This window comes from Neodiprion virginianus, chromosome 3 (assembly GCF_021901495.1).
Source record: "Neodiprion virginianus isolate iyNeoVirg1 chromosome 3, iyNeoVirg1.1, whole genome shotgun sequence".
Classification (NCBI taxonomy): domain Eukaryota; kingdom Metazoa; phylum Arthropoda; class Insecta; order Hymenoptera; family Diprionidae; genus Neodiprion; species Neodiprion virginianus.
The window spans coordinates 4775175-4795889 of record NC_060879.1 but is presented as its reverse complement, the minus strand read 5'-3'; the positions used below and the strand labels follow the sequence as shown (position 1 = coordinate 4795889).

Here is a 20715-nt window from a genome sequence, read left to right as displayed (position 1 = left end):
TTATCGTGAACGTCGGACGATCATGAAAATAAATGAAAATGACAATCTCTTCTAGATGGATTGACGGATTTTGATTATTTTAGTATCAATTGACGCGCTTATCCTTAGCCTGGGACTAAATGAATTTCGGATATCACGGGTCGTGTGGTTTCCCAATCATTTGAATGATATGTTTAAAAAATTGAAACATTTTATTTTTCAATGTCTAACGGGCTCAAAGCTTGTTCTAGCGAAATCTTTTCAGGTTCTCAGCATCAAGGCCGGACGGTAATAATCTTGTTTACAAATCAACGTAACGCTGGGAATGAATTAATAAGTCTGGTATACGTCTTCAACACATAATACGCAGAATCGCTTAAACTTGTTTCGATACCTAAGTATAAATGAGGAAACGTGGTTGTAGTGAAGTGAAATTCCAAATGAATTACGATATCGTTTAAACCCAAATGACTTTTACACGAGTTCAGAGAAGTATTCCAATGGGTACAGCTAAAGCATCCAAAAATACCGTTAACGTTTATAAACAACCATTAATATGATGTGGTAATAGAAATCGAATATTATTAATAATACGCGTGTCTTCGGTAGAAATAATTTCTAGGCTAAACTCCGAATTGGACACGTGCGTCAAAACTAAGCATAGAACTTTCTCGTAGATTATTGTACTTTTTCATATTTTTTTTTTTTTTTTTTGTAGATTATTGTACATTTTCGTGATAAAATCCTACTTTTTTGTAGATTATCCGTGTATTAGCGTAATTTCCTTGACTTTTTGGTCTTGATATTCGGACAAAACTATATTTCTTCGTAGATTATTGTACTTTTTCGTGAAACATTGTACTCTTTTTCACATTATCGTAGATTAGTGTAATTTTCATTTACTTATAGCACTTGATATAAGTCAAAAATCGTAGTTTTTCGTGGATCATCGTATTATTAGTCGTTACTTTTTTCTCTCAAGATTCACCTAATTCAGATACGATGAGTTCTAAGGTATACGATAGATTCTCTAAATCTATCTAGATCGTCTTTAGAAGATGAGAATATAGACCCAAACTTTGCTCGGAACTTAACTTCTCTGCAATAAAATTTCCGTGTGAGAGATGCGACGTCTAGTGGATGGTTGAGGTCCGAAATTGTAACCAGTTTTCGTAGGAAAATTCTAGATTTTCGTAATTTTTCGTCACAATTTGCACTTTTCTGTAAAGTTCGACGCGATTATACGAAAAAAAAATTCGTAACGTGTGGGTCCAAAATTGAAATTATATTTCATAAAAAGTGGTAGATATTCGTAATTTTTCGTTGATCCAAGTAATCTTCTACGAAACTCTGGGAAAAAAAAAATATTTAATCTACTTCCAATATGCAGTTTTCATAATTTTTCATAGAAATTTCTACTCTTCTAAGAAGAATACAACAATTTATCACGATTAGGTACAATCTTTTACACTTTTTTACAATTTGCTAATATTTTCTACGATCTTCTACGGCCGGCAATTCTTCGTAATTTGGTGTAGCAATTATTTTCGCCAAGGGCAATATCTACAAGTCGCCCATCTTTCCTCGTTATTGCACAGAGTTCCCAGAAGATACAATAATTCTTTGTCGACAATTTTTTTTGCGTTAAAAAAATTCAGAGATAAAACCCACGTGCCAGTTTTTATATCCTACACCTTCAAACTCACAGTTAAAAACCAGTTTACGCAAACGCTACTTGCGAATACTAGCGGAATGATAATGAGAGTTCGTGACGTTACTTTTAGAGAGTATACCACTTGTTCGCATATTATACTATACCATTTTCAATGCAAGCTTAATTTCCGGCATAGCGAGATCGCACGGCGACGAGTTAACATAAAAGAGCTCCACGATAAAACAATTTGCTAGATAATACATTTAGTAGCAGCATTCAATCAGATTCATCCGACCAGGGTAAGTCTTATTTTCTTTATCCAGAATCTTATACACTGCATTGTAATTTTTTGAGATTTGTTAATCACGTAACTGGGAATCGATATTCAACGCAATCTAACGGTCACTCAGCCTCAAACTAAGTTCCAAACTTCAAACCGTATGACACCGAATAGACTTGTCTGACATCTTTTCATTGTCCCTTCGTAGTCACAGTTCTAAATAATTCCATGGTTTAAAAAAAAAACTATCACGAGACAACTATCCGTCCGGTGAGGATCGAAAGGATGCGGGACGTCATCTAAAGATCCTGAATTGTGTACGAAAAGTCGATTCCGTACTTATAGTGTATACCCACTTCAATCCCCAAGCATATTATGATTGAAGTCTCGTTTGACCCCAGTTACTATTAGATATTTATCAATGGGTCGATTTTACCCGGTGTGACTACAAAGGGTGAATAATTTGTGCAAGACCATCAAATCGTGAAAAAACTACCGTGAAAACCACGAAATAGCACAGTTTTTACTATTTCGAAATTCAAATGGGAAATGTTAATTGTTTTGCGATTTATCGGTGTAAAATTCAGATGATTTCGTCCAAACATCAGTCAGTTCTCAAGGGGAACACTGTCGACAGAAGCAACGAGGAGGTTTTCATTCATAAAGTATTCTCTCAAGTGGCAGTCAACAATCCAAATCACACGGCAATTATCTACGAAGGTAAATTTGTTCGTCAAGTGACACGTACCACACAATCACTTTGTTATTGTTTTTGAGGATCCTGAACTGCGTAAGGTCTCGCCGCTGAAATTCTTGTAGAAATAAGTTTTTACTTGTTTCTAAGAATAAATCTCTGCTATTCAGGGTAAAGAAATGTTGACTGACAAGGAATGTCACCTTACTGTACCCCCACACAACCTGGGTCAAAAAAATTATATTTTGGACTTCACACCAAAGTATAAACCCTCAAAAAAAATTAGCGGCCCACTCGCATATTTAAGGGGTGAAATTAATTCTCAGAAATCGGTGGTTTTTTCGTTTTTCGCTGATATCGTCGAAACAAAAATAGATACGGCAAAAGTTTGAATAGCAAAGTTGTTCATTTTTCAGTGCTCTGCAATATTGTGTAGTCGGAAATTATATAGAATTTTTTTGTTTTTTTTTTTCATGAAAAACGGGTTTTTTTACACATCTTTCTCTATCATTTCATAATAAAACGTAATTGTTCCGACTCCACATTTAATGATATCAATCTACATTGGTTTTTTACGTCTCAAGAGGTCATGGAACCGGAGAGTTATTTTTTCAAACGCAATTTTTTTTACAGATTTGCACTAATTACATGTTCTTATCATAATCAAACTGTGAGGTCGACTGTTTGAAATACGTTTTATTTTTTCATGATATCCTATCTGAGATGTTTAATACCGTCATATCAGTAAATAATGAGGCTCTGTATAAACTGACTCTTGCCTGAATGAGAATGAAATGAAATTAGCAGATACAATTAAAGAGTTTTTAATTGAAAGCATAAGCACATACGCGAGAATCGAAATTGAAGAAGACGAAAGCTTGGAATTTCAAGAACAATTCAAACACCATGAGCCTGAAAGTATAGAAGACAGTGAATTGGAATGGAATTCAATTTCATCTGATGAGGCAGATGACTCTGAATGTACAAAAAATGAAGATGAGATTTCATTCGATTACAAGAAGAAAGCTGTGGAGTTTTGAAGAAGTGGAAAAACAAAAAATTTAAATATTCGTACAGTTGCACACCGTTTTAAAAAAGTGATTTCTAAAACACAGTTCAAGCGTTGGGCTCATCAAATCAATAAAGGTGGGACTTTTGAAGAAAAATTAAATGAGATATCTCAATATACTTTAAATCGCTTCATTGAAGCAACTGAATGTGGCCAGATAGTACACGATATTGATTTGCGACGATGAGCTTTGACCGCACATAAAAATTTCATGAATTCCGATGCACGATTCAAAGCGTTAAAAAAATGTGTGAACAAGTTCAAAAGAGCACATCGCATTACGTCTCGGAAAATTACAAAATTTATCACCCGAAAACTTTAGAAGACTCAAAAAATCTTAAAAAAACGGCTGAAGAGTTTACAAATAACATTAAATCTGTGATCAACGACTTTGGTCTGGAAAACGTTTACGATTCGGATCAAAGTGGATTTCAATTTGAAATGCATTCTGGTCGCACTCTTGCAAACCAAGGATCGAAAGAAATTGAATGCGTTGTTCAATCGATATCTTCAACAACTCATTCTTATACGATTCAACCAACGATATCCGCCGATGCAAAATTACTTTCACCGTTATATCTTGTATTGAAAGAAATCGGTCGTGACTTTGGCCCACGCGTAGAAAAAACGTTGTTCAAACCCACAAACGTTTTTGTTTCGGCATCGAAATCTGGAAAGTTAACATCAGGTAAGAAATATTTAAATTATACATTCTTGTGGCATATTAAATATTGCGAACCAAATGAAATTAAATATTTCTTTCGTTTTTTTGACAGATCATTTCAAACAGTGGCTAACCGAAATCTATTTTCCGAATGTTGGCGACAACAGTGCGCTTTTAATCGACTCCTGGAGTGGACACTGTTCAGAAGTAGTTGATGCGGTAACTCCTCCTAACAAAAAAATTGTATCAAAAATTATTCCAAAAGGGACAACAGGACAAATACAACCGTTAGATGTGTTTGGTTTTCGAATATGGAAAAATTTTGTTCGGCATTTTTCAGATATAGTAATTCTTTCCGGTAGCGATATAAATCTGCATTTAAGGAATAACATCATCAAACTGCAGTCACTTGTTCACAATCAACTGTCTTCCCCGCGTTATATTAATATGCTTAAATATGCATGGCACAAAAGTGGGTACATAGAAAAAACACCCCCTGAGTTCATCAATCCGGTGACAATTGGTTTTGGCGATAATTCGGAACCACGATGTCACATTTGTGGTGATTTAGCTGTTATGACATGTTCGTGGCGCAAAAAATCTTTGTTTGTCGAACAATTCTTTGAGGAGTATCATTATTGCAATGAATACATTCCATAATACGAAATGAAGAAACTGATAAGTGCATTGTCTGCTTTTTTTCCTGTCATGAGTACTAGACATTTTAATAGCTATATAATATATGAATTAAAGGTTTCTAGTAAATAAAAAAACAATATGCATGTTAATTAAAGTTTTATATAAAATGAAAAAAAATCATGTGATACTTATTCGCTTGTACTAAAATGGATGCACAAAACTAAATTAGATGTAAAAGATTTATGAGTATTTTACGATAAGGGTGGAATAGCATATTTGGATTTACTAAACCTATATATAAATGTAAACTGATTCCGTTTGACGGGTTTGTCAACCTTGTTTAATTTTCAGGCGAAATAAGAACTTTTTCAGTGATCAAATGACGAAAAATGTATTAAAAAACACTTCTTTAAAAAAAAAAAAAAAAAAAAATTGTTTCCAATTTTCGACTACATACTATTGCAGAGTACTAAAAAATGAACAACTTTGCTATTTAAACTTGTGACGTATCTATTTTTGTTTCGAAGATATCAGCGAAAAACGAAAAAACCACCGATTTTTGAGAATTAATTTCACCCCTTAAATATGCGAGTGGGCCGCTAATTTTTTTTTAAGATTCATACTTTGGTGTGAACTACAAAATATAATTTTTTTGACCCAGGTTGTAGGGGTACAGTAAGGTGACCTTCCTTGTGAGTGAGCATTCAATAATAAGAAAGTGTTTTTTTACTCATCAGGCAAGTGGAGAAAGTGCGTAGATTTTGACTATCGCGTAATGCTCACCTTGCAGATGAGCGTGGCGAAGAAACAAGGTTGACTTTCAGTCAGCTCGAAGCGAAGACTAATCAGCTGTCACGAGTCCTGGCGAAACGCTGTCGTCGATCCTCGATCAACGGCGTTGATGCAATCGTGGCGATTTCGATGCGGCCTACGGACCGACTTCTGACTCTTGTGCTGGCTACCTTGAAGGCCGGGATGGCCTACCTTCCCCTGGATCCAGAGTTTCCGGCCCCCAGGGTTGAGCACATCCTCACCGAGGCTGAGCCCCTCATCTTGGTCTCCGAAGAAGAAGGTGAGGACCATCCATTATGGAAAGTAGAATCGATGGTAGATTCCTCGCAGCCTACAAATTGACTTGTCTCTGAGGTTTGAGAAATAAGCGTTGGATACACCAGGTTTAAGATTGACAAATTAACATCGAAAAGCGAGATTCGGAATAAACAGCTACGATCAACACCCATACCTACAACTTTCTCTTTCTACGTTGGAAAAAGAAATTTCGAATTCCTCTTCTCAGCGTTTTCATGTTACGAAATCATAGTTCTAGCAATGAACGGAGGTGAAGAATCCGCAGGACGTGAGATGCGTTTATAGAGGCCGAAAGTTGACAGGCAATGACTCGTATGCGAAAAGCGGTCCAGAGAATCTCTCGTCTAAGCATGCCTCATGACTCTGAATAATTTTCATCTGTTCTGTTGATTCGTTTCAGCCGACATGACAATGTACAAGGGCACACCTGCCATCACGTACGAGAAGCTTCTGGAAGAAGCCAGCAACGAGTCGACACAGAACATGGATTTGGACGCGTGTCAAGACCTGGCGATCATTTTATACACTTCGGGAAGCACGGGGGTGCCGAAAGGCAAGTACATTGTGATCACGCTCCGTACCGAGTTGTCGATAAAATGGAGATTTGAGAGAAAGTAATTTGTCGGGGTGAAATTGAACAATTCCACTTCTGCCATTCAATCAGGCGTTAAACTGTTCCACGAGGCTCTGATGGATTGGCTTCGCTGGCTGTGGAGTGCTATGCCTTATTCGACGACAGAGGAGAGCTGCGCTTTCAAGACTTCATTGACTTTCGTCGACTGCGTACCCGAAATCTGGGGCCCTTTGCTTCAGGGAAGAAGCGTCGTCGTTGTTCCAAAACACGTCACAAGAGACCCTCAGAGGTTCGTTCGGCTTCTGGATAAGCACAAGGTGATTAAACGTTTCGAAACACAAGTTTCCACCATGTGACACGAGGGTCTGGAAGGAAACCAAACGTTTTGTTCTCTTTGACCTTGAATTACCTGATTACCGAACTGTTTTCTGCAGATCGGACGTCTCGTGCTAGTACCATCATTGTTGAGGACTCTCCTTATGTACCTGGATATGCAAAAGGACAAGAAACTCCTTCAGAGCCTGAAATTTTGGATATGTTCAGGCGAAATCATACCGGTTTCATTGGCCGAACAGTTCGTGGCCACATTTCCATCCGGTGAACACACATTGGTCAATATGTACGGTATCACAGAAACCACGGGCGATGTTGCATACCATTTAATCAATCATCCGAAACAGCTCCAGGGTCTTGCTAAACTACCGATTGGTGAGCAGAGTTTCCAATCACCGAATGGTCACGGTTCACTTTTCATCCGAAGATAGAGGATCGGCATAAGGTGTAAGAGAATCATTTTGTTTCATTTCGAAGGTAAGCCGGTGGACAACTTTATTGTCTACATTATGGACAAGAATATGCGGCTCGTGCCGCAAGGAGAATTGGGAGAGGTGGTTTGCGCAGGTAAATACTTGGCGGCCGGTTACGTAAAAGGAAGGGATCCACATCGTTTCGTGGACAATCCACATTCTTCGGATCCAGGTAAGCGAATGAAAGAAATGGACTTGATTCTTTTCTTCCCTGCTACGTGATGTTCGTGGTAGCACAATTGTCGGAATGTTGACCATAATCTGACTATTTATTTGACTGTCAATCGTGGTGATCGAGAAATTGAAGCTGTGCCGATTCAATCGTTCGCAAATGTCCTCAAAAACGTCACCAAAACCAAGACGACATCAAAATAAAAACTAGATATTGTACCCGGGACTTGCCGTAAAGAACGTAATGGCATAAAACAGATTTCGGTAACTGTACTAAGTTCAACGTTGGGCTTGACGATATTTTTACGACAAGTCAATTTATAGTTGACTTGGTCGTTGTAATTGACTCTAAAATGACAACTTAGCGGACATTATTTTTAAACGTACGGTCGACATGTAGGAAGCTTCGTTGGCTGCGAATATGCCTTCTTCGTCAGTCTTCGATCGGTTGACTTTCGACCGAGAAATTTTCGAAATCGACCGGGTGTTACTTGAGTAATAACCAAGTTACTATTCCGCCTGCAGAATACTCGAGGATTTATCGTACCGGTGACTACGCGAGGATTGTGGACGGTATATTGATTTTTGATGGAAGGATGGACACCCAAGTTAAGGTCCGAGGACATCGGGTTGACCTCACAGAGGTTGAAAAAGCAGTCGCGGCGTTTCCCGCCGTCGACAAAGTGGTCGTCGTGTGTTTTAAGCCCGGTGAACTTTCGCAGGTAAATAGGAAGAGAAAAACATTGCAGCGAGCATAAAAACCTTTCGCAGACATTTCGAAATGCACTTCTTATTATAGCAACAAGGAAATTGAGATGCTGGTTATAGAAATACTTGGAATTTTCTGGTCTAGTCAAGAGTACACGAATAATGCCGGATGGTGTTTGAGCTTTATTCACTATGAGGAATTGCTCGCCCTGTTACAGGCTCTCGTTTCGTTCGTGACGGCTAAATACAACACCCGTATTTTTGGATTGGAGATTGAATCTTATCTCAAGACCATTTTACCGCTTTACATGATACCGCAAGTCATAGTGATCGAATCGATTCCGTTATTGACGAACGGAAAGACTGACAGACAGATGCTACTGAAGCGATACGAATTGATGAGCAACGGTGAGGAAGAAATAATCCTAAGATATCGAAAACTGAATCACCACTTTACTTTTTCTTCAACTTCTTGTTCACATTGTTACGCAGAAAAGGATATCGCCGTCGATTGCGACTACGAAAACGTCCCGCCGCCTCTTCTTCCTTTAGCCCGCGTCCTTTTTCCCACGGTAGCATCGGTGATCGGAAGCAGCGCTCGAGCCGCGGTGACGATCGACGCGAACTTTTACGATCTGGGGGGAAACTCTTTGAATTCGGTCTACACCGTCACCAGACTTCTTGACCAAGGCTACCGCATCGGAATAACTGACTTCATACGCGCGAAGAACATGGGAGAGATACTGCGGAGGATGAGGATCGACTCGGAGTCAGACTTCGATGAGCCTCCGTCCGAAGATGGAGAACGTTACGTCCTCGAGGAGCTTAATGACTCACATAGAAAAGACGTTATCGAGTGAGTATGCATATCAATTCTGTCGATCGAAAAGCTCTCGCGATGATTGAGTTCCTTCGGAATAAACCTAATCTATCCTCACCTTTGAAATACAGGATGATCACGGACAGTTTTTACCTGAAAGCTGACCTGGATAAGTGGTTGATGCCTGACATTAACCGAGAAGATTACTCGGAACTGATTGACAAGCTTTGGGATCCTCTGGTGGAGCAAGGATTGAGTTTCGTAGTGAAATCTACGTCAGGCGGGGCGCTAAGCGTCGCGTTGAATTTGGACGCGAGAGACGAGCCTGAGGTGACGATAAATTCGAAGCTGATGGTAACACTTGAGTTTTTGGAGTACCTTGAGAGGCCGATTCTGGAAAAACAACTCCCGAAGGGAAAGGGACAAATTTTCCACTCCTTCATGATAGGAACCAACAGCAGACTCACTTCGGCTGAAAATGTTGCTCTCGTAAGGGTGATGGAGGATCATGTGTTTCGAGTCGCCAGGCAGAAGGGCTTTGACGGCGTGTTTGCAACAAACACCAGCCCTCTTACACAGGTAATTTGCTTATGGAGTTTGATTGCTCGTTGGTTATTTTGAAATTTGAGCAAACAAGGTATGAAAATAGAGCTTCTGGAGAAAATACTACTTATTTCCAATGATCGAACATCAAACTAATTTACAAATCTATCGGTGTAGCAACTGGTGACTGGTATCTACAACTGCGACGTCTTGATGGACTACCAGGTCAACAAGTACGTCGCGTCTGACGGTTCGACGCCGTTCGGAGAGGCGCCCGACAGTCAAAGAGTATTATGCTCCTGGAAAAGCGTGTAGAAATTTTTCAACGGCGGCTCTGTGAATTATTTCTAGCTCCTTACATGCAACGCACTGGGTCCGTTTATTAACAGTAAACACATGCATGTGATCGTGACTACGAATTCAATCCGACAACGATATTATTAAAGAGATATTGCACCTAAAACGGATCGAAAGACGCAGTTGTGAGCTGCAAACATCTTTCCACACTTGTCTGTAAATTTGTCGAACGTAGAAAAACTGTCTGCTGCAATATATATTCACAGAAATACGTCAGCAGGTCGTATAATGAAAATTCCTCAAAATGTTACAGTTAGTTATACTGTAGGTGCATGTTGCAGATTTGTTCAGAAATTGCGTTCGTCAGGAAGTTTGTTGGGTATGGTCATTGTTGACGGTAAAATAATAAAATGTACAGTGTTATTAAAGTCTCGACCGTTTGATTCGTCGTAACAATCCGAAATATGGTTTCGATTCCCTCGCGTCATCCGCTTTGGATCATTCAAAAATGGTAAACTGATCTGGTGCGTTGGCACATCTGATAGAAGTACCGTTGAGATTAGAAATAAGTACCGAAATGCTATTGCACGTTGGAACTGGAAAATTTTTCTCACTGAATAAACAATACGAACCATTTCGTAAGTATCGATCGATACAATTATCTTATTCCGTGTTTAATGTTGCTGTCCTCATCCATCATTTCGGCCGAGTATGATCCTGTGAAAAGTATCTCCAACACTCTTTGGATGATTTCCGGAAATTCTAGGACAGCGTAATTCAAGTTTCGATCGAATCGTAGCACGTTAGCAAAAAAGTGCTATGTGAATAATAAGAAAAATTCAATCACCGTTCCTTTCGACTCGATATTGCGACACATTCAAGGCTACCTCAGAATGAGATCTCGAGGTCCGTTTTTGTACGAATTCATTTGACTGTACGCGTATTTGTAAGAGGTGAAAGGTGAAAACACCTGAAAGTGAAATAAATTGGCCATTGACACCAATACTCAGGTACCGAATGATCCAGGCAAACGAGTGAAATAACAGGTATTCATTTTTTTTTTCTTTTTTTGATAGAGAATCGCGCAACATTGGGAATCATCTGTAGAAACGAGAAGTTGTGTACTTCGAACCCACGCTTTCCCTAAAAAATGATGATAAGTGCTTGTCTATTTTATCGTACTGAAAATACGAAAAAAAAATCATTTGTTTTCTACTTGGATTCACCACACTAAATAGTTTATAAAAATAAAAAACAGTTCGCGATGGAGAGGAAGGCCAGAGGATTGTCGAATTTGGTCGAAACGAGTTTCATTGTATGACGAATCTTTCGCCTCCATTTTCCGCCGAAAATCTTCCGAGGGATTCTCGACATACTTATTCCGCTAGACTTTTTGTAGTGAATGAATATAATAAAAATTTTGAGGATCTATTTTGTAAATCTAAATGATCTTTCGATTCTTCAAAGACCATACAAGTATTTTCTTAACATTCCGCTTTTTTTATTGCAAGAATAATTATTAACAACGCGAAAATAAAAAGTCGAGTTTTTACAAAATCTCGACGACAGGCCTTTTTCAAGGTATCAAGACTTGTGTGTAACCAATTTTCATCCGACGAAATCGCGGGAACAAATCAACGGATTTTAATGATCTCGGTTTCAATCGACAGGACTTTGCTTCTCTTGGAACTGATGAAATTTTGGGGCTGATGGATTGAGTAGTTTTTGAGTTATGAGAATGAAGATAAAAAATAAATAAAAATTACGGTATCTTCGCGATGGATTGAGGGATTCCAATGATTTCAGTCTCAATCGGCACTTCGCAGCTTGAGTATAAATTGATTTTGGAATTTTTAATCGGCCTTGTGGTTTGTACTTATTCAAATGAAAAAATTAAACAATTTTCATTATTGTTGTTCGTATATATCAATGTGTATAAACCTACAGCGCATCATACTATTGGCGGAAATTGTGGTGGCATTAAGACTCAAGCTGGCAGCATCAAGGTCAGCTGAACAGACAACTTGTTCAAAAATTAACCCGTAGTCTGGAATAAATTAAGGAATCTGGTTCCAGCTTACCCACAGTAGGCGTTAATGTAGTACGAAGAATTGTTTACACTTGTTACGATAGCTTGGAATAAATGATGAAACCTGTTTCTGATATCATAATATTAAAGATTATGTCAAGATACCTCGGATTACTGCAGCGTGAAGTTGCATAAATATTCCAATGGGTACATCCGAAACATCTGATAAGTAATATATTTGAAATCACTTTGAATACCTCATAGTACTTAATTGGAATCGATTACTGCCACAATACGTGTGTATTATGAATAAATCACCCATCTTGCGACGTTATTGTATAGATTTCCTAAAATATTCGGTAATTTTTAATTTCCATGAAAAATAATCAGATGTGAAAGGCTCGTGTGCGTTTTACTCTCAAGCTCATAGTTACAAACCAGTTTACGCAGACGTCACTTGTGAATACTAGCAGAATGATAATGAGAATTCGTGACTTCTACTTCTCAAGAGTATAGCGTTTATTCACAGATTATACCATATCGTTTCAAATACAAGCTTAATTTCCAGCATAGCGAGATCGCCCAGCGACGAGTCAACATAACAGAGCTCCACGGTAGAGCAATTTGCTAGATAAGATTCGCTAGCAGCATTGAATCAGATTTATCAGACCAGGGTAAGTCTTATTTTCTTCATCCAGTATCTCATACATTGCATTGTAATTGTTTGAGATTTGTTAAACACGTAACTGGGAATCGATATTAACCGTAATCGAATTATCACTGAGACTCGCAAGGAATCCTAGGCAAGTTCAGCTCCGCTGCTTTTGATCTAATTCAGACATTTTGTAGTGCATCGATAACTAAGAGACCCGTATTTATTTTCATGTGCTTATAAACGGTTTCAAGGAGTGAAAACGACCCCTAAAGATAAGCACCTGACAGGGTGGTTTCTCAATTTCGGTACCCTTCGATCAACATCCAAGGGGTTCACCTATCTACGATTCCTTGTTAAGCTTGCTGTTAGTTTCTGACTTTGAAGCGTAAACTGTTAGAAATTTCTGTATGGAACTTCCTAGACTGTATTGAAAGTTTTATTCCGACACGGAACAGTGAGTTCACCACATGTTTACTGATGATTCGACTTACAAATACAATAAATTTACCACACAATTAGGTGAATTCAAAACACTTGTTTGTGTTGCTCTGATAAATTTTAGTAAAATTTGAACCTGGCATTTGAACGGCATCGAAGCTATATCGCACACATATGGCTTGGACGATTTTCGCGAAATTTGTCACGTGGATGTTTTCGAGGTCGGTGAGAGTTCAGTGCAAATATGCCCGCGAATGATAGAACTTCAAAATGGCGAATCCAATATTGCGGACAGTTACATAATGATTTAGTCTATTCGCATGACGATTGATAGACGGGAGTTGTCGCGATCCCTGATTACGAATCCGCCTTGAAAATTGAGAAATTCGAAATTCCGGAATCAATATGGTGGACAATAATGCAAAAATTGATTTGAATCGCATGAAACTTGATCGGTACTCGAGAGTTTTTGATGCCGCAATAACGAATCCGAACTTGAATACTTTTTTTCGCATTTAGGGCATGAACAGTAAAATTTTTGTTACCACTCGGGAAATTGATCATTTCTGCAACACCATAAAATCCTAGAGAAACCACCAGGAAAACCACGAGTTGGATGACTGAAATTACTAAACTGTTTATTTTTCCAAAATTTAAGCAACAAACGTTTCGTATCATTCGATTAACCGATATCAACTATAGATGAGTTCGTTGGAAGAGCCGTCAATTCTGAAGGGGAACACTGTCGACAGAAGCAATGAGGAGGTTTTCAGTCATAAAGTATTCTCTCAAGTGGCGGTCAACAATCCAAATCACACGGCAATTATCTACGAAGGTGAGTTTATTCATCCTGTGGCACGTGTCACCCAATCACTTTGTCAAAATGACGGAGGATCCTGAACTGCGTGAGGTCTTGGCATCAAAATTTTTGTAGACATACGTTTTTACTCATTTCTAAGAATAAAGCTCTGCTTTTCAGGGTAAAGAAATGTTGACTGTGTGAGCATTCAATAATAAGAAAGTGTTTTTTTACCCATCAGGCAAGTGGGAAAAATGTGTAGATTTTGACTAACGCGTAATGCTCACCTTGCAGATGAGCGTGGCGAAGAAACAAGGTTGACTTTCAGTCAGCTCGAAGCGAGGACCAATCAGCTGTCACGAGTCCTGGCGAAACGCTGTCGTCGATCCTCGATCAACGGCGTTGATGCAATCGTGGCGATTTCGATGCGGCCTACGGACCGACTTCCGACCATCTTGCTGGCTACCTTGAAGGCCGGGATGGCCTACCTTCCCCTGGATCCAGAGTTTCCGGTTCCCAGGGTTAGGCACATTCTCACCGAGGCTGAGCCCCTCATCGTGGTCACCGAAGAAGGAGGTGAGGGACGATCCATTGTGGAAAGTGGAATCGATGGTAGATTCCTCGCAGCTTACAAATTGACTTGTCTCTGAGGTTCGAGAAATAAGCGTTGGATACACCAGGTTTAAGATTGACAATTTAACATCGAAATGCGAGATTCAGAATGAACAGCTACGATCAGCACCCATACCTGCACCTTGCTCTTTCAACGTTCAATAAAGAAATTTCGAATTCCTTTTTTCAGCGTTTTCATGTAACGAAATCTCAGTTCTAGCAATGAACGGAGGTGAAGAATCCGCAGGACGTGAGATGCGTTTATAGAGGCCGAAAGTTCACAGGCAATGACTCGTATGCGAAAAGTGATCCGGAGAATCTCTCGTCTAAGCGTGCCTCATGACTCTGAATAATTTTCATCTATTCTGTTGATCCGTTTCAGCCGACATGACAATATACGAGGGCACACCTGCCATCACGTACGAGAAGCTTCTGGAAGAAGCCAGCAACGAGTCGCCACAGAACATGGATTTGGACGCGTGTCAAGACCTGGCGATCGTTTTATACACTTCAGGAAGCACGGGGGTGCCGAAAGGCAAGTACATTGTGATTTGGCTGAAATTCGAGCTTACGTAAGCTTGGAGGTTTCAAAAAAGGAAATTTCTCGGAACGAAAAAGGAGGATTCAATTTCTGCATTTTTCGCCAGGCGTTAAACTGCTCCACGACACTCTGATAAATTCGCTTCGCTGGCAGTGGAATGTGGTGCCTTATTCGCCGACAGAGGAAAGATGCGTTTTCAAAGCAACTGTGACTTCCGTCGACAGTGTGCCCGAAATCTGGGGCCCTTTGCTTCAGGGAAGGTGCATCGTCGTTGTTCCAAAGCACATCACAAGGGACCCTCAGAGGCTCGTTCAACTTTTGGAGAAACACAAGGTGATTAAACGATCCGAATAAAAAGATTCGGCCACGTGAAACGAGATTCCGAAAGGAGACGAAACTCTCCTTTCCTTTGCCCTTGAAATACCCGACTATCGAACTGTTTCTGCAGATCGAACGGCTGGCACAAGTCCCGTCATTGTTAAGGACTATCCTGATGTATCTGGACATGCAGCAGGACAAGCATCTCCTTAAAAACTTGAAACTCTGGATTTGTTCAGGCGAAGTCTTACCTCTTCCAGTGGCCGAACAATTCTTGGCCACATTCCCATCAGGCGAACACACGTTGGCCAATTTATGGGGTGGCACTGAGCTTACGGGCGATGTCACATATCATTTGATCAATCACCCTAAACAGCTCGAGGGTCTGGACAAAGTACCGATTGGTAAGCAGAGAGTTTTCAATCACCGAATGAACATGGCTCGAATATTATCCAGAAATCTTTAATTCCGTTTCCAAGGTAAGCCGGCAGAGAACTGCATTCTATATGTTGTGGATAAGAAGCTGCAACTCGTGCCGGCAGGAGAATTGGGCGAGGTGGTTTGCGCAGGGAAATACTTGGCGGCCGGTTACGTAAAAGGAAGAGATCCGCATCGTTTCGTGGACAATCCACATTCTTCGGATCCAGGTGAGTAAATGAAAGATACGGACATGTACTCGATGCCTTTCTTTGCAAGCTATCCGATACCCAGAGTAACAGACTTGTCGATATTGGACTACTTGATCGGTTGACCGGTAACGGATCGTGCATAAACCTTTTTGTAATAACTCTGATATTTCTCAATGGATTTGGGCGAAAATTGATACACTTCGATTTCGGGGGTCACTGAATCCAAATTCAAAAGAAGAATTAGAAAATTTGATATTAGGGATTCAAAATGGCGGCTTCGAATTCCGGTAATTATAACCAGGCCTCAGCAGCCTTGTTCCAAAAAGTAAAAAATTAGAACAACTCTTTCGAAACTGGTTACTAATAATTACAAAGTTTTGTCACTAGCAATTTCAAAGTTTTGCTTGACTGTATTTTGACCACAAGTCAATCCACAGTCGACTTGTACATCATTACCGACAAAGAATGTGCAATTTAGCGAGCATTTGTGAACGTACGATTGACACATAGTCAACTATTGGCTTCGGATACACCCGAATTATTTCTGCCCGAAATAAGCCAAATATGAAGTGAACCGGTGTTAGTGGAAAAATAATCAAGTTACTATTCCACCTGCAGAATACTCGAGGATTTATCGTACCGGTGACTACGCGAGGATTGTGAAAGGCATATTAATTTACGAAGGCAGAATGGACAACCAAATTAAGGTCCGAGGACATCGGGTCGACATCGCAGAAGTGGAAAAAGCTGTCCTGGCATCTCCTGCCATCGACAAAGCGGTCGTCCTCTGTTTCAAACCCGGTGAACTTTCGCAGGTAAATGAAAAGAGAAAAAGAGTACAAAGAGCGTAAAAACCTTTCAGAGACATTGCGAAATACATTTCTTATCGTACCGACAAGGAAACATCGATGCTGGTAATAGAAATACTAACAATCCTGCTCTTTGATCGGCTTTAGTCAAGAATATACGAATAGTGCCGTATAGTGTTCAAGTTTTGTTCACTCTGACGGATTGCTGACCCCGTTACAGGCTCTCGTTTCGTACGTGACGGTTAAAAACAACACCCGTGTTTCCGGATCAGAGATTGAATCTCATCTCCGCACCATCTTACCTCCTCACATGATACCGCATGTCATAGTGATCGATTCCATTCCGTTATTGGAAAACGGAAAGGCTGACAGACAGAGGCTTTTGAAGCGATACGAATTGATGAGCAACGGTGAGGAAGAAATAATCCTAAGATATCGAAAACTGAATCACCACTTTACTTTTTCTTCAACTTCTTGTTCACATTGTTACGCAGAAAAGGATATCGCCGTCGATTGCGACTACGAAAACGTCCCGCCGCCTCTTCTTCCTTTAGCCCGCGTCCTTTTTCCCACGGTAGCATCGGTGATCGGAAGTAGCGCTCGAGCCGCGGTGACGATCGACGCGAACTTTTACGATCTGGGGGGAAACTCTTTGAATTCGGTCTACACCGTCACCAGACTTCTTGACCAAGGCTACCGCATCGGAATAACTGACTTCATACGCGCGAAGAACATGGGAGAGATACTGCGGAGGATGAGGATCGACTCGGAGTCAGACTTCGATGAGCCTCCGTCCGAAGATGGAGAACGTTACGTCCTCGAGGAGCTTAATGACTCACATAGAAAAGACGTTATCGAGTGAGTATGCATATCAATTCTGTCGATCGAAAAGCTCTCGCGATGATTGAGTTCCTTCGGAATAAATCTAATCTGTCCTCACCTTTGAAATCCAGGATGATCACCGACAGTTATCACATGACATCCGACCTGGAAAAGTGGTTGCCACCTGTCATTACCAGAGAACATTTCTCCGAAGTGATACACAAGCTTTGGGATCCTCTGGTGGAGCAGGGATTGAGTTTCGTACTGAAATCCACGTCTGGCGAGGCGCTAGGAGTTACGTTGAATTTCGACGCGAGAGACGAGCCTGAGGTGACGATAAATTCGATGATGACGGTGATATTCGACTTTTTCGAGTACCTTGAAGAGCCGATCCGAGAGGGACAGCTACCCAAGGGAAAGGGACAGATTTTTCACGGCTTCATGATTGGAACCAACAGCCGTGTCACTACAGCTGAGAATGTCGCTCTCGTAAAGGAGATGGAGGATCATATGATCAGAGTAGCCAGGCAGAAGGGCTTTGCTGGAATATTAGCAACAAACGTCAACCCGCTTACGCAGGTGATTGGCTTTTGGAGTTTCATTTCCTTCTCCGTATCCAAAACTTTAAGATGGAACGTTACGAGAATATAGAAAATAACACCTCTATCTAGTTGCCAAATGTAAAACTAACTCACCAATTTATCCTGACAGCAACTGGCGACTGATGTCTATCACTACGAAGTCTTGCTGGACTACCAGGTCAACAAATACGTCGCGTCTGACGGTTCAACGCCGTTCGGAGAGGCGCCCGATAGTCAAAGAGCACTCTGCTGCTGGAAAAAAGTTTAGCAATTTTTCAACAGCAGCCCTGTGAATTGTTTGCAGTTTCTTACGTGAAACGTAGTACCGCTAGTTATTAATAGTCAATATCTGGGCGTTATTATTTGATGAATTTGATTCAAATATTGGTCTTCCGGTGAAAATCAAACCAACCGGCAATGCAATTTGACGCCAAGTTTTAAGACTCACTCTGAATTGACAATGAATTCTCCTCCCTTGATAGTTCTCGAAATCACTGTCTATCCTCAGTGGGAATTAATTAACGCAATAAAATTTGGCTCTGCGTGATCCGCGGCGACTAGACACCGGATGAACTACTCAACAATGTACAAATTTTTTAATAGAACGCCGTTGAAGTGTCGAGCGAGGGTTAGAAGGTTATTAAACGATTCGACTCGTAATTTAGATTTATGCACAATAACAAAAATTACATTAAAAAATGATAATCAATTTAATGTAATACCATTAAGCGTAGTTTTACAAAAAAAAAAATGCTATGTTCTAACAAAAATATAATGCTTGGAATCCAATAATTTGAGGTCGTTCTGATTACGCACATTACTCCTTGAACGATTCAAAATGAGTTTTATTATCAGAGTTCATTGACTCTGTACAAATAGAAAATTAAATTTCACTCAAAGATCCGTCCTCTGGGCAACTCTAATATAAACTCCGTCGCCGTAAAGGTTGGTTCAGAACTGTTACACTTGGAATACCGTTGAGAACTGTCGCTATGAAACTCGTGCCGGTGCTACAACGAGAAGTTTACGATACGAATCATGTTTATATTAGGGTGCGTTTGTGCTTACCAGTTGGCAATATAGCTTTATTGTTTGAACATTTCAAATACACAATTGAATACATAATATGTATCTAAGTTTTTCCATTTTATCTACGCAATAGAATGAGGATTCGTATTGTCGGTTACGGTCTGTTGTAAATTTATATCAAATAAATATCGCCTCAACAAATGAACATGCCGAACAAGATCGTAACCGGAATGAAAAATCCTCGATTTACGCATATCACGAAAAATCTCACATAAATTTATATGTAAATGAATATGATATAGATACTAAATATTCATTATAATACATAATAATCTCCGATATATAATAATTTACGTCTCCCGTATGCTTACATAATATGGATAAGTTTAATGTATACTTCGTTACGAGTTCACGGTGAATATTCGAAAGGTTCGGTGGACGTATCAATTAGAAACAGTTTTTCATCCACCATGGAAAAACGAGGGTGAAAGAAAGAACATTGAATTATACAAAAACACTTTTATATCCAGAAACATTATTTTGTCGAGTTATAACAGCCGTATAGAATTTTTTTAAATTGCCTTTCACGTATGTATATCTATATTCCCCGTATTATGTCGTATATTTTATAAATTTTTATGCAATATTGTATAATATGTATACATACTTCGAAATATAGAATTATAAGTAATGGCTACATTTTTCGGTTATTGACGCGATAGGATCGAGCTTTGTAACAACGGGAAATGCATTTCATTACGATGATTAATTACATTGCAACGTGCAATCGATAAAAATCAATTTTTCTCGTGCAAACTTTATTCGCTTCCTTGAATAAACCTGAATTCGATCATCGAAGCTTGAAATATAATTTTATTAATTTACTTTTTAAAATTTTTTTTATTTATTTTACCTAATCCTATCATTATCATTATTTATGTTAATATTAATATTGATTTTACTACCGTATTCCTCTAATTGATCAAACGCAATTTGTATAACCGTCGTGTGTATTTTTAGGCGTGCGTGTATATTTTAAATGCCTCTTTTGAAAATTTTCATCGATTTCGTTTCAGATTAAATATCGGCGTGGCGTGAAATCGTCCGTTTTCTTTATTTCTTCTTTTTCATCGACGCTAATTACGCGGCGTCGCAGGCAAATATTGACTTCGATTGTACACTATAAGGACACGTTTCAATTGATTTACTGTTCGTACGGACATTATTGTACCTACACTAATTAGCTATATACCGTAATTGTGTCATTGTTCAATTTAACGAAACAGAGAACAGAAAATTATTTTCTAAAGAACGAACAAATCGGAGATAAATCGATACCGCTTGCCGATCTCATTTTTTAATAACTGAAAACAAACCCGTTCACCCGGTACGTATCATTAATTTCGTGTGCGTAATTTAGAAAAATACGATGCTGATGAAAACTCGCCAGGTGATTACAATTTACA

General features: G+C 39.5%; 2 protein-coding genes across 2 annotated transcripts; both read left to right on the top strand.

Moving 5' to 3' along the window:
• The first annotated feature begins 1812 nt into the window (after positions 1 to 1812).
• Positions 1813 to 10415, top strand: LOC124300213 (dimodular nonribosomal peptide synthase-like). Its single transcript, XM_046754029.1, has 12 exons — positions 1813 to 1932; positions 2501 to 2633; positions 5770 to 6051; positions 6469 to 6621; positions 6733 to 6959; positions 7077 to 7350; positions 7453 to 7620; positions 8145 to 8341; positions 8546 to 8735; positions 8820 to 9183; positions 9279 to 9726; positions 9868 to 10415. The coding sequence occupies exons 2-12, from the start codon at positions 2501 to 2503 to the stop codon at positions 10003 to 10005; spliced, it is 2574 nt and encodes an 857-aa protein (XP_046609985.1). The 5' UTR covers positions 1813 to 1932; the 3' UTR covers positions 10006 to 10415.
• Positions 10416 to 12880: 2465 nt separating this feature from the next.
• LOC124300219 (dimodular nonribosomal peptide synthase-like) lies at positions 12881 to 19940 on the top strand. Its single transcript, XM_046754040.1, has 12 exons — positions 12881 to 13035; positions 13812 to 13944; positions 14203 to 14484; positions 14903 to 15055; positions 15168 to 15394; positions 15510 to 15783; positions 15859 to 16026; positions 16627 to 16823; positions 17038 to 17227; positions 17312 to 17675; positions 17771 to 18218; positions 18351 to 19940. The coding sequence occupies exons 2-12, from the start codon at positions 13812 to 13814 to the stop codon at positions 18486 to 18488; spliced, it is 2574 nt and encodes an 857-aa protein (XP_046609996.1). The 5' UTR covers positions 12881 to 13035; the 3' UTR covers positions 18489 to 19940.
• Positions 19941 to 20715: the final 775 nt, after the last annotated feature.

What these genes read in the sequence shown, in the direction of transcription:
- LOC124300219 (XM_046754040.1), top strand. Translation starts at nt 13,812, where the DNA reads ATGAGTTCGTTGGAAGAGCCGTCAATTCTGAAGGGGAACACTGTCGAC. An exon ending in AACTTTTGGAGAAACACAAG is followed by an intron (nt 15,395 to 15,509) that starts GTGATTAAACGA and finishes CTGTTTCTGCAG; the next exon opens with ATCGAACGGCTGGCACAAGT. An exon ending in ACGTCAACCCGCTTACGCAG is followed by an intron (nt 18,219 to 18,350) that starts GTGATTGGCTTT and finishes TTATCCTGACAG; the next exon opens with CAACTGGCGACTGATGTCTA.
- LOC124300213 (XM_046754029.1), top strand. Translation starts at nt 2,501, where the DNA reads ATGATTTCGTCCAAACATCAGTCAGTTCTCAAGGGGAACACTGTCGAC. An exon ending in CTTGGTCTCCGAAGAAGAAG is followed by an intron (nt 6,052 to 6,468) that starts GTGAGGACCATC and finishes GATTCGTTTCAG; the next exon opens with CCGACATGACAATGTACAAG. An exon ending in TCCACATTCTTCGGATCCAG is followed by an intron (nt 7,621 to 8,144) that starts GTAAGCGAATGA and finishes TTCCGCCTGCAG; the next exon opens with AATACTCGAGGATTTATCGT.